Below are 12,266 nucleotides of genomic sequence, written 5' to 3'. Positions count from 1 at the left end.
CAGGCACAACGCGGGGCCACCCCGACCTTCCTGCTGAGCCGCTGCCAGGGCTGGGCTGGGACCTGCAGGCATGACGAGGCAAGACAGAGTCCTCCCCTGACGCCCTGCTTTTCTGTAGAAAACAGGCGCGATGCAAACCAGACCTGAATTCATCATACCTCAGGTGCCAATGCAAGTAGGAGATGGGAGATAGGAGAGTTTTGCTTGCCTACGGCTTTCAGCATAGGGCACAAGAGGCTTTAATATACATATATATATATGTATATATAAAAAAAAAAAAAAAAAAAAAAAAGTGGTTACAACACTTTGGCTGAACCCATCCCACGTGTGCATCCAGCTGCATGAACTTCGGTGGCCTGGGGGAAAGGGCACAGCTCCTTGCAAACTCTGTGCAGGCAGTGGCAACGTCACCGAGCAGGAGAGAGACACACCAGGAGCACAGCTGGGCACATCTCCTGGTGGGCACTTCCACCCTGACTGCCCCGAGCTGCCCCCAGCACGAGCCCTGCCCCTGCTCAGCTCTCCTCGGAGCAGGGATGGCCCAGGGGGGTGCAAGGAGGAAGCACGAGGTGCTCCAACAATGCCCTCCGGCAGCCTCCTGACCCACCACGGGAAGAGGAGAGGAGGTGGTGGGCGGCAGGGACCCGGCACGAGGACGTGCACGCTCCGGTTTTGTTCCCAGTGACCCCGTCCGTGGCCGTGGGCAGGTTGCACAAGCCTTGTTTGTGTGCGGGTGCCTCCCCGCCTGGCGCTCGGCTGTGCCGCAATAACGAACGGAGGCAAAAACACGCCTGGTGCTCGGGGCTCTGAGTCACCCCCGGGACCAGGAGACTGGCAGCCGGCGGAGGAGGCTGCACAGGGACACAAGGCAGCAGGAGCACACGTGGCCGGCCTGTTCCCCCCTGGTGCCCGTGAGCACCAGCCTGAGCCCACCTGCAAGGGCTGGGGAGGCGCCTGCACAAAAACGCCGCGTAAAAACCCAAAATGCAAGATTTGACTTGGTGCCTGCACGCACCCCATCTCCAGCAGTCTGACGGAAATCCCAAAGGGTCCAAAACCTCTTCCTCCTTCTCACCTTGCTTCACCTAACTATTTTTCCACCCATCGATTTGATTAGCTGCACAAGTGGTAACAGCTCGGAGAAACCTTAACAGTGTCCGAGTGGTGGCCAAAAGGATTTTGCTTCCCGCGTCCCAGCTGCATCCTTGTATTGCCCTGGGAAGGATGCGGTGGTGGTGGAGAGCCCAGGGAGCAACAGAGGCCATCGGGAGCCTGCCTGGGAGCCTCGGGGCCTCTCCTCTCACCCGGTTATCACAAGCAATCACAGCGTGGAGCTCCAGGGAGGGAGCAGCAGAGGGAGTCGCTCCCTCGAGTCACCGATACGCCGTAAATCACGCTGGTATCTTCCCCCTGCCAAGGTCCGCTGCCTTCGCTGCCTTCCCATCGCAGAGCCCGCGTGCTCCGCTGCTTATCTCCAGTTAGGAAATCCACAGGAACTGCCGGCCGGGGAGGCTGTTTGCCAAGAGCCTCCAGCCCTCGCGGGGATTTTGCCGAGGGACTTTTGGTTTAGTTGCTGCTTTGTTTTCAACCCCCCGGCCACCCACTTCCAGTGGGAGTTTGCTGGAATCAAAACTGGAGAAAAGCTCTTGGAATCCACCCGCGGAACAAAAGGCCTTTTGTGCAGGAGGGTCTGGAGGACGCGGCTGCTTTCAGGGCTGATACCTTCGCTTCTCTTTTCTCCCTGCCGAGGAGCACCTGCCGGCGGAGCAGGGGGCACGTGCTGCAGAGCACGCCGGGGACACACGGACACGTGGACAGACGCCTCCCGCTGTGGCCAGCAGCAGGGCAGAGCGCTGCGAGCAGCAAAGTGCTCTCCAAAAATGCATCGCAGCATGCAGTCACATACGGGTGCTGGGTGACCTCACCCACACCTGCAAACCCTTGGCTGCACTCCTGCATTTCCCCTAATTGATTGAGATTTCACCCCAAAACCCCACCGGGGGTGACCACGCGCAGCCCCGGGCACTGACCCCCTCCCCATCGTTTAGCAGCAAGCCTCTTACATGCAGCATAAAAGTGGGTGTCCTCATGGCCAGGGTGGGAGCAGGATGCATTAAACCACCACCCCCAGCCCAGCCACAAACACCTCTGCTCTTCCTAACCCTGGAAAACTCAACAGAGGAACAAAACTGTCCCATTGCTCTGCACAGCCCCCAGAAAACAATTTCCTTAAGTCCGGCACGGGTCCGCTCCCCATCAGCCCACGTACGCCGCTTTGCTCCAGGTCTCACTCCAGCTCCAGTTTTAGTTTTCAGGTTTTTTAAACACACTTGGCACGGCTGGTCCTGCAAGGTCTTTTTCAGGTGTGTGTAGTAATTCAGCTGAATTACTGAGCTGGTGGCCGCGTGGCTCAGGGGCTGTCCTGCGGGGACAGGGGGCACCCACCGTGCCCCAAGCCTCCCCTCCCTGAGCAACCTTTAGTGGTGGGAGATTTTGTGAAGGTTAAGAGAAATGTGGTTGTCGACGCAGTCAGGATTGCCACCCACCTGCCTTCGCGCTCCCCCATTCGGCAGCCCTCTTTTCCTATTCTCTTTTTTTTCACTTCAGAGCTCGTTTGCTTATTCTTGTACCAAAATAATCGACGGTGATACTCGGCAGCTCGGGACGGCGCGGCTGGCAGGATCTCACTCATGCTCCCTCTGCTGGCAACGCCTCCGGGCACCCAACGCTTCCCCTGACTGCCTGCAAACGCGCGGGCACCGCTCGGGGCGAGGGGCTAAGGGTGACCGTGGGCAAACCCTGCAGCACCTTTGGGTGCTGCCGGTGCCAGAGCAGCTCCGTGCAACCATGACCACGACATCTCGACCCTGCCTTCCTTCAGCAATGTGTCTGAGTGTGCAAAAAGCTCGGGAAGCTCCGAGCAGCGCAGGCGGAGGTGTGCAGGACGCAACGCAGCTCCCGGGCTCCCTCGGAGGGGTTTGTGCCAGAAGTCAGAGGGCACGAACTCGCAGCCTGTCCTCCAGCCACCTGCTTGCACCTCACCTAATAAAGTAAAGCGAGCAGTACGCGAAGAACAAAAGCCTTTCCGCAGCTCTTATCGTGCAGTTTTATTTCGGAAAGCATTACGAGCCTCCTGATGGCACGGCACCGTGGCAGAAGACGGCACTTCTTGCCCCCCCCTTTTTTTTTTCCAGTCAAGTGTCCCTGACACAACCGGGCAGATTTTTCTCTACCCACATACGTCCACGTGGATCAAACCCTGTTAGGCTGCATCTCTCCACCCAGCCTTCTAAATCAGGAGCTGCAAGTACAAACCTCCCTTTATAAGCCCTTCTGTCAAAGCCTCTACAGAGGTCCCTGTGCGAGGTTCCAGGCTGCAGTTTCACTTATATACATAAACGCTCCCAAATCCGACACCACTTTCTAAGTTGCAAGAACAGACAAGCAGAAAGGGGAAAAAAAGGAACCAAGGGAGAGGAGGGTGGTGTAAATCACCCAGGCAGATCCCTGATGTCCACCCCACTTGGCGGCAGGACAGAATACACCCCCAGCCTTGTAAATCCTCACGCGTGCGCTCAGCTGCAAGCACACCCGGTCCCACTGACTCCTGCAAAAAAAAAAAAAAAAAAGGCTCATCCGCTCCAAGTTTAACACATGCATAAGGAGTTTCAAGATCAGAGTATGAAAAAATAATTAAAAAAAAAAAATCAGCTTCTACTGTAAGGGGGAAAAAAAACAATCTCCAGACCCGTCTCCCATCCGTCCTCCCAGACCGCTGCCTGCGTTCAGCAGCAGCGAGGCCTTTGGAAAGCAAAAGGAGGTGCTGCCTGGGGAGATGCTTGCACAGGATGGGCCCGAAATGCCGTGCTGGGAGGCGAAGTGAACGCTCCCTGGTGCTGGGAGCGCTGGCATTGTTCTGAGGGACGCACAGGAAGAGTGAGAGGAGGAATGCTCGCCGACCGCAGGAAGCTGTTCCAGCCTCTTATCTGACAGAAAGCTTCTGATTTCATGCGGGGGAAGTACCAAATGTTTTTTGAGGGGGAAAAGAAAAAATAAAAAAAAAATCACATGGTTAGCTCTAAAGGAAGCTGCCTGATGGCATGAATGAAGCTGAAGCCGTGCCGGGTGGAAGTGCTTGCCCAGGTGGCCGCGCCACCGCATCCCAAGAGCTGCGAGCCTGCGGGTCCTGCTGGCTGCCGAGAAGGGACCCGCTGTGAATTTAGGTGCTCTTATCTTCAGCGAGAGATTTACTACCAATAATCTATGAACGCAGCATCTGTGTCGCCCTCCCCAGCTGCCAGGGGGTCATTTTGGGCTCTTCCTGCAGCTCAGATGCTGGTGCCAGGGGCTGTCGCGCGATGTCCCCCCGTGCCACAGCCCTGAGCTGCTCCTCGAGTTAATTTGTAAAACCGATTCCTTGCCAGGAGCTCAAGTCCTCCATAGAGACATTCAAGGTTTTATTAGCATTGAGCAAATTACGGGCGTCCTTGGGAAAGGTAAGGAAGTCAGTCTGTTAATTGTCTTTATCGTTTTTTTTTTTCTAGAGGGTATCTCCCAGAGGACAGCTCCACGCCACTCAGAGCAGCTCTCTGGTTACTTAAGTGCCCGTGTAGACAATGGCTGCTGGGGCTTCTTGCACAGGTATGTGAGGAAACCTTGGGTCTAGGTGTGCTAACTGCTTTATCAGGCTTTGTGCTCTGAGCTAAGCGCTCGTCATCTCCGGCCTGGCTTCTGCTGGTAGGTTATTAGGGGATTATGGCTTCCAACCCAGAGCTGAAAAAGCAAAAAAAAAAAAAAAAAAACACTCCAGAAGGGCTTGGGAAACAACAGTATCTAGAGCGCTGCCTTTCTTCTCCTTTAATAGGTTACTCTGTCAACCCCGTGCTTGTTAAATAAGAGAAAAAGCTGTGGGCATGCAGTGAAGGTCAATCTTGTGGCTTCTGAAAACATTTAATTAGTACGGTTAAGTACCGAGGTCCTCCTGGGAGCGAGCTTCTGCATGAACCACCAGCACGTCGCTGAGCAGAGGCACAAACCTGCAGGAGAGGTCCGTATCTCCATCCCAAGAATTTTAGTGGCAGTCCAGCTTATGATAGGAGCTGTTGCGGTGTCCCTGTCCTGCTTCCAGCTCCAAAATCCGCATGGGGTTTGGAAATCCAGCTCAGATCCTGCTTGTGCAGGAGCTGGGTGCCCCCATCGCTCCTCCAGGGACCCGTCGGGGCTGCCCAAAGCCCAGTGGAGGTGTTTCTGCCAAGCACTGGGGCTCCGTGCTCGAACAAATCCACTCAAGACCTCGTTTTGCCCAGAGGGGTTTTGGCACCCTGATGACAGCACGTCAAGTCCCTGCTTTTTTCCTTCACGGTGCATCCAACTGGAAGAAGGGGGACAGCTGCTCTCGGGTCCTACAGGTGCTCGGCTCCTCAAATAAAGCCACAATAAACGTCGTGCATCTGCTTTAACCCACGGGCAGTAGCGTGCTGGAGTGCTACGATCACAGCCTGGCACCTCCTTTACAAGAGGCCACGGCATCAGCTGCCTGAAAGGAGAAATCAGTTCCAGTCCCTGCGAAGCCAAACTTGGCTTTACTTCTCGGTGCTGCTGCAGCGCCGGAGACCCCTAATTGTAGGCGATTAAAGCAGCACTAAAAGAAAGGGCTGTGTTGAAATCAAAGCTGGAAAGCGTGCCTCGAAATGGCTTCCAGTTGTGGGCACTGGAAAAGTGCCTGGGGAGCAAGGGGCCGGTGCCAAGGGCAGCGCTAGGTGCTGCACAGACCCTGCCCGGAGCCGCTGCCGGTGGGACCTTCTCGTCCGTGCACCCTTCTGCAGGGAAGGCTTCGTCTCCTGCACGCAGGTACCTGCATGGGCACGCAGGGCTGCTCGTGGGGCTCCTGTGTTCCTCGGGAAGAAACGGGATGGGATCTGCTGGGAGCCCAGGAGGGATCGGGACCGGGGACAGCCAGCCATCGATGCTGATCGAACCCTTCTCGCCCTTTCTGCTCGGTGCTGGTGCTCTGCGCAGGGCTGTTTGTGCCGGATGGGGACTTTTTGTCGCTCCGATAGCTCCAAAGTAATGACATTTTTTATATTATTTTTTTTGAGTCATTTTCCATCTGACCTTGAACCACTGGAGAAGCAATAAACGTCCGTAAGAGGAAGGGTAACGCGGCGCGGCCGTAACGTTCATAAAGCAACTTGCTGCTCGAGTGTCAAACGAGCCCCGGTGAAATTGCGTGAGCGAGAAGCGTCAGGCCCGGACCCCACCGCAGGAGGAGAATAAGCACAAAAACATGTTGCTTGAGACGTCCGTGGCAGAGCCGGCACATGATGCTCTGAGGCCATTTGGCACCGGCGAGCATTGTTTTATTGAGTGCAATTACATATTTTTGTTTAGAGAAAGATTCTCCTTCAAAAGCAGCTCCGAAGCCTTTGCTTATTCAGCCTTCATAAAAAGCCTCTCGCTGCAGACACAGTCAAGTGTTGACTCCTGTACTCATTTTCTATTGCTGCCTTATCTTTGGCATCTCATCTGCAACTTTTACTGTTTTTTTCCACTGGTTTCATCAGAGTGCAGTAGAAGTGGATGTTTTTTGGGCTTCAATTCTGCTAATGATTTTTGATCTGCTCGGCGCAGGCTAGGAAAATCTAGCCGTGATTATAAAATTGCAAGCTAAGTAGGCTAACAAAACAGCAACAGCAAGAAACTGGATCAGCTCTGCTCAGCAGAGTTTTCCTGCTTGAACAGGGAAAAAAAAAAAAAAAAAATGCTTTTTCTTCTGAAATCTGTCTTACAAATATGAAACTGCCTCGGCTATAGAGGCTGCTGCCTCCGGCTGCTTGCACAATGCTCCTTGGGCTTCGCTGCACTCGGCTTTTTGCAGCAGCCTAATAAGCAAAGGCCATCGCTCCTGGGATGATTAATGGGGAGCAAGAGCAGCCCGAGCAGCTCCCACCCCAAGCTGCTCTCCCGACGTGGTCGGATGCTGCTCCCGCCGTGCTCAGCCCTTGTGTGTGGCTACAGGGTGCAGACCCTGAGGGGTGCTGAGCCAAGGCTTTGCCAGCACCAGCAGACCGAGATGTGCGAGCGGCTGCCTGGAGCTTTGACGAAGGATGTTGAGCATCTGTTTGCAACATCTCCAAAGTCGAGATGACTCAGAAGTGCTTTAGCACCCCAGAGACTTTAATGATGGGATGAACTCTCTGAAACAGCAACCAAGTGTTTGGGATTTCCTGCTTGAAGGGAAGGATAGCTTTAATTTTGGCTTTGAGGCAAAAAAAAAAAAGCCCTACAAACAAGAGTGTCGGGCTTCCCCCCTCCAAATTGCTTTTTACTGAGCCAGGGTTACTGTGCGAGGACACTTTTCCATTTGTACTTGTCAACATGCAAAATAACACGGATTTGGAAGACAAAATTAAAAAAAAAAAAAAAAAAAAGAAAACTTTTTGCACAACGAGCAGGTCTGGAAATTGTACCAAATGGCCTTCACTGCTCTGTCCCCTCAGACCTGGTGTGGCGCAGCTCCAGGTCCTCGACCTGCTTTAGTGCTAGCATTGCTCCACTGATAATGGTAATTTCTTACACCTGTCCCACGCAGGCCCTAAGGAAGGGAGCTAAGCAGCTCTACAGGTAATGAAACTTCTACTATTTATAGCTCTGGCCATGAGTAAAATTAAAAGAGCAGTCCTGGGGGTTCTCCAGCCACCAGTGACCCCACACGGTCGCACCGTGACCCCGTTGCACCCACTGGGAGCAGGGACACGGGGCTGCCTCAGAGCAGGAGCAGCCGGCAGCAGGACGAGCACTGGGCTGCAGGGGTGACAGCAGGTAACCCTGGAAAGGGTTTGGGAGCACCGTGCCCAGCCTTTGGGGTAACAGGTCCTGTCCTCCAAGTGCACCCACAGTGCTCCTGCTCCTGTGCTATTTAACTCTACGCTGTTCCTCATTTCCCACCTTTTAAAAGCTCGCTTTAGATACGATCCCTCTCTGAGAGCCTTCTACAGATGACGTTACAGTTCTTTTCAGCAAGAGAAAATAGACGAGTGACCCCAAATGCATGTGTAAAAAAAAAAAAAAAAGAAGCTAAACAAGCAAACAAAAACAACTCTGCAGTCATCTTACGTATTTGCAACCACAGCACACAACTGACAAGCCTGCCTTGTGACTTGCAAGGTAATTGTGCTCCATTAATGCCAATGCTCCTGGAAGAATGAAGTGTCTCATCCCTCTAAATTACGCCTGTGGTTTTAATTGAGTATCATTTGCTTCACCTTAGCAGCTTGCGTATGTGTCACGGGAGGGAATTCACCCCAGAGGAAGATCCACTTTTTTTGGCGACTTAAACCAAACAAACCAGCACCACTTAGCGTGGCGGTGAGAAATCCAAACTTTTTTCAGCTGGGAGGAGAAAGCATGTCTTTACTCCTTTTCCTCTGCAACTTGTCACTTTTATTGCTATTATTTCTTCTACAGCCTGAGCTTATAAATGCTTATATATTTTCCTGCCCCTGCTGAGCAGCGTGCTCAGCTCTGGGGAGCTGCTGCCCTGACCACGTCACCACCTCGGTGCCAAGACACGGGACAGGGCACCCCAAAATAATTTGGTTTTGGCACCCCAGCACTGCAGCAGAGCATTGCCAGCACCGCCAGCAGCACTGCAAGCAAACCCTTCCCCGGTGCAACGCAGGGAGCAGGAAGCAAGACAGCGACTGGAGGCGCTCAGCTGGGTGCCTCAGTTCCCCCTCGCCCAGCTGCACCATGCAGCAATTTGGCTCCTGTCAGGCATCGTTTCCAGCCTAGTACTTTCCACCCCGGCCACCTGCTTTGCTTTCACCCCATGCTACTCAATTCCTCCGGCGCTGCATTGCACGAGACTTTTAAACTCCTTTGTGTGCATCTGCCCGCTCCAAACACAAGCAGACTCCACCACTGAGGCAGACAGGACGTGCAACAGGGTGAGAGAGCGACTCAGCAGGGTCTCTTTTAAAGAAATAAAAATAAAAAAGCACACAATTTGCACTGGAATGGGTTGCATTTGCTGCTAGGCCAAGCCTTGCTAGGCTGGCAGCTCCCTGGCCGTGCCGCGGCGGAGCCTCCCCTTGCCAAGCGCCGCTCAGCGCGGTAGTGGCGAGGCGCTGAGCTGGTGCTGACGAGGCACGTTGCACAACCTCCAGCAGCCTCGCAGGGCTCACGGGTTAATTTTATACCAGCAAAAACCTGCCACCTACCCGGGATGGAAGTTGGTTGTTTTTTTTTACGATTTTTTTTTCAGATTTGCATTTTGTTCCACGGCAATTTCTAGCTGGAAAAAAAAAAAAGAGCACTTTGCACAAAATGCGTTATTCTGCAGAGGTGCAGGGCCTTTGGTCAAAGTCCATAGGGTACACGCTCTGCCAGCATCACGTGGGACGCGGTTCTCATGAGTGCAGGATCCCTTTGCGGCCAGAGTGCAAAAAAATTGCGTTTGAAGCAACAAATCGTGAGAATGAGGGAAAGATCAATGAGCGGCAACACTCGGTAGCTACACGTACCTCACTTCCACAAACTATTTACGAATTACTGCTCTAATGGCAAGTGCTGCCCCTTCCTTTCTCTTACTTTAGCGGAGAAGTTTGCGTATTTGCGGGTTGCTCCTCTGCTGTGGGCTCCGCAGGTGGAGAATTCCCCCGTTACGACAAATTTGGAAGGCTCCCGAACGTCTCTGCTGTCGCAGGAGCTCAGATTTATAGCCTCAAACTGTGCTTAGCTTGTAATTAATATGGACTTCCGCTTTTTTTTTTTCCCTTCCAGAATAATGTCCTGTTAGTCATGACAGCCAAATGGGCTGGATTCCAGCCCCAAGCCACCGGCATGGCCCAGCCCCGCGCTCCGCGGTGGGCTGAGGGACCCTCGGTGCTCGGGGCAGCCTTGTTCTCCACGGGCTATTCCATCCAACTAAAAAACACCATTTTGCAACCAAGAAAACGACTGGGAGTGGAAAAGACCAGGCAGTAAGACATGGGAGCTTGCACCCGGTCGCATCCTATGGGTTTGATCCATATTTTGTCAACCACGAGGCCTTGAGGTCCATCAGAGCACAGGTGGCAAGGCTGGATATTGCAAGCACGATGCTGAAAGCATCTTCTGCTTGCTGCAGCGGCCAGGGCCGAAGGGAAGCGCAGTTTCCACGCTCCAGGCAGAGTTTTGTCTCCTCCAGCAGCGCCGTGGCCGTGCAGAAGCCGTTCTCTGCATGGCACAGGCGAGGTTCTTTGCATGGAAGAAGCCTTATCAGAGAGCAGCCCTCTCGATTACCGTCCCCCCCACGACAGGCAGCACTAAAAAAAAATTAATCTCTGCCAAATTCTCAGAACAACTTTGGAAGCGGTTCAAAGCAGGGAGAGGGCTCCGCGGCTTGGCAGCTGGCCGGAGCCCTGCGCAGTATTTTAGAAAGCTGACGAGCAACCTCCCCTGCCACACGTGAAAGCTGATCCCGAAATGCAGGTTGTGGCTCATTTAATTCATCCCGGAGAGCGATACCTCGGGTGCGAGCCCCTGAGCTGCAGCCCCTTCCCAAGCAGGACCTGAGCCCGGACAGCTGAGCTGGGTGAGTTATCCGCGCCAGGAATTCCAGCTCCAGCGCTCACGTTGCAGAGCAGGAGATGGACGGAAAAGGGATTCAAGAATGATGCCATTCATTGGGATCATGTTTTGTGGGTTGGCTACTCGCGTTTTCCCATTTTCCTGGTACTGAGGACGGACAAGGCCAGTGCTGCCGTGCATGGGGGCTGCGTGGTGCCCCCAGGGTGGGCTGTGGGGACACCCCATGGGTCCCTGCCCGTCCCTGGCTCCTTGTGGCCACGCTTCCCCACCCCAGGCTTTGCAGGGAGCCCCAGCAAGCAGCCGCTCCCCACGCAGCTCCTGCCCCCATGGGTCCTGCAGGGACCCTCCTGCGAGCAGCAGCGAGCTCCGGGTATCATTTTGTTCAAAATTTTGCATTATCAAACTTCCTTGGCTCTTCCCATTGGAAACTTTTACAATTCTCTGCTTGGCTGGAAAAGATGACTGCAGCAAACCCAAATTAGGAATAAATTATACAACAACTTTACATTTTTCTTACAAAGGAAAACTGTGTGGCAAGAGCTGCGAAAGCACCTCCTTCCTATGTCCTCCCAGCAAGCCTCATAGTGGATGGCCACCGACTTCGCAGACGTCTCAGCAAAACAACACAAAACAAGCCCAAAGCCAGCCCCAGTCCCAGGCCGGGGGCTGCTGTCCCCCCCGGGACGTGCATTCCCTCGCCCCCCGCTCCCCACTCCACGCGACGGCTGCAAAATGCAAGAGCAGGCGGCTGCAAGAGCAAATCCACGCGTTCAGAGGAGCTCCGAGAGCTGCATCTGTGTGGCCAGGCGCTGACATATGTGCATCTATTTCCACAATGAATGGCCCGAGCAGCAACTCCTGAAACATCTCCGCCTGCTCCTGCAGGGACTGTTGCATTCCCACAGCATTTTTTGCAATATTCAATTCCCCAGCTCCCCCCCCCCCAACGACACGCAAGCCCTTGCAGGACACAAGGCAGAGCGAGTCCGGAATAACCACCGAGTTAAAAAGCAAGCTCAAGCCTTTCCCACGCTGCTGGCAAAAAAATCACTGCTGTCCCCTACCCAGCCCTGCCCCTCCCGCTGCATCCCAAGCACCGAGCCCCTGCTCCGAAACGCCGAATAAAGCCCCCCCCCCGCATGCTCTCAGCGATCCGGTGCTGCAAAGCACACCGCTGCCTCCGACCAAAAGTTGCAAAATATTAACGGGGAGGGTGCGGGGGGGGGGGGGGGGGAGAGATCGCTGGAAAATGATCTCAGTCCTGGCACAAGAACAATACTTTCCCATGGAAACATAGGTATATATTTAATTCCTGGTAACTCCACTCGAGTTTCACCTTTCATCTCGTCCACGGACTTCTTTAAAAGTTTCATTTACATTTTGCACTTGCAATTAGCTCTAATTCTCATGCACCGTGCCCCTTTTGCATGCACGCATCCAGCAGCAAACGCAGCTGCTCTTCAACACCCTTTATCTGTCCTGACTGTGCAAAAGGCCAAAAAAAAAAAAAAAAAAAAAAGGGCTCAGCAATCCCCGCAGAAGAATTCAAATAACGTCAATGCACAGCTGAACTGCGAGCCCTGCCGTACAGGAACTGTGTGTGTGAGTGCGTGTGCGGCTGCAAAAAGGCACACGCTAAACAGGAAATGCAACTGAGAGCCACTGGAGGAAAAAAAAAAAAAAAAAAAAAAAAA

The 12,266-nt window shown here is 53.7% G+C and overlaps 1 protein-coding gene and 1 long non-coding RNA gene across 3 annotated transcripts in view; one reads left to right on the top strand and one right to left on the bottom strand.

The window, feature by feature from the left end:
* Window positions 1-12,050, bottom strand: part of MAP2K6 (mitogen-activated protein kinase kinase 6) — a 56,286-nt gene extending 44,236 nt beyond the window's left edge. The window contains exon 1 of one of the 2 annotated variants that reach the window (XM_035342282.1): window positions 11,909-12,050. In XM_035342282.1, the coding sequence (XP_035198173.1) occupies window positions 11,909-11,945 (37 nt within the window). In that variant the 5' untranslated portion in view covers window positions 11,946-12,050. The remainder of the gene's footprint in view (window positions 1-11,908) is intronic. The other variant, XM_035342280.1, reaches the window with a different exon arrangement.
* LOC118175759 lies at window positions 4,325-6,711 on the top strand. Its single transcript, XR_004755112.1, has 3 exons — window positions 4,325-4,454; window positions 4,545-4,641; window positions 6,099-6,711. It is a non-coding gene; the product is annotated as an uncharacterized LOC118175759 (long non-coding RNA).
* Window positions 12,051-12,266: the final 216 nt, after the last annotated feature.

The sequence above is a fragment of the Oxyura jamaicensis genome, chromosome 18 (genome assembly GCF_011077185.1).
Source record: "Oxyura jamaicensis isolate SHBP4307 breed ruddy duck chromosome 18, BPBGC_Ojam_1.0, whole genome shotgun sequence".
NCBI lineage: Eukaryota > Metazoa > Chordata > Aves > Anseriformes > Anatidae > Oxyura > Oxyura jamaicensis.
The sequence above is the reverse complement of the archived record's forward strand: the minus strand, read 5'-3'. Positions and strand labels throughout refer to the sequence as shown.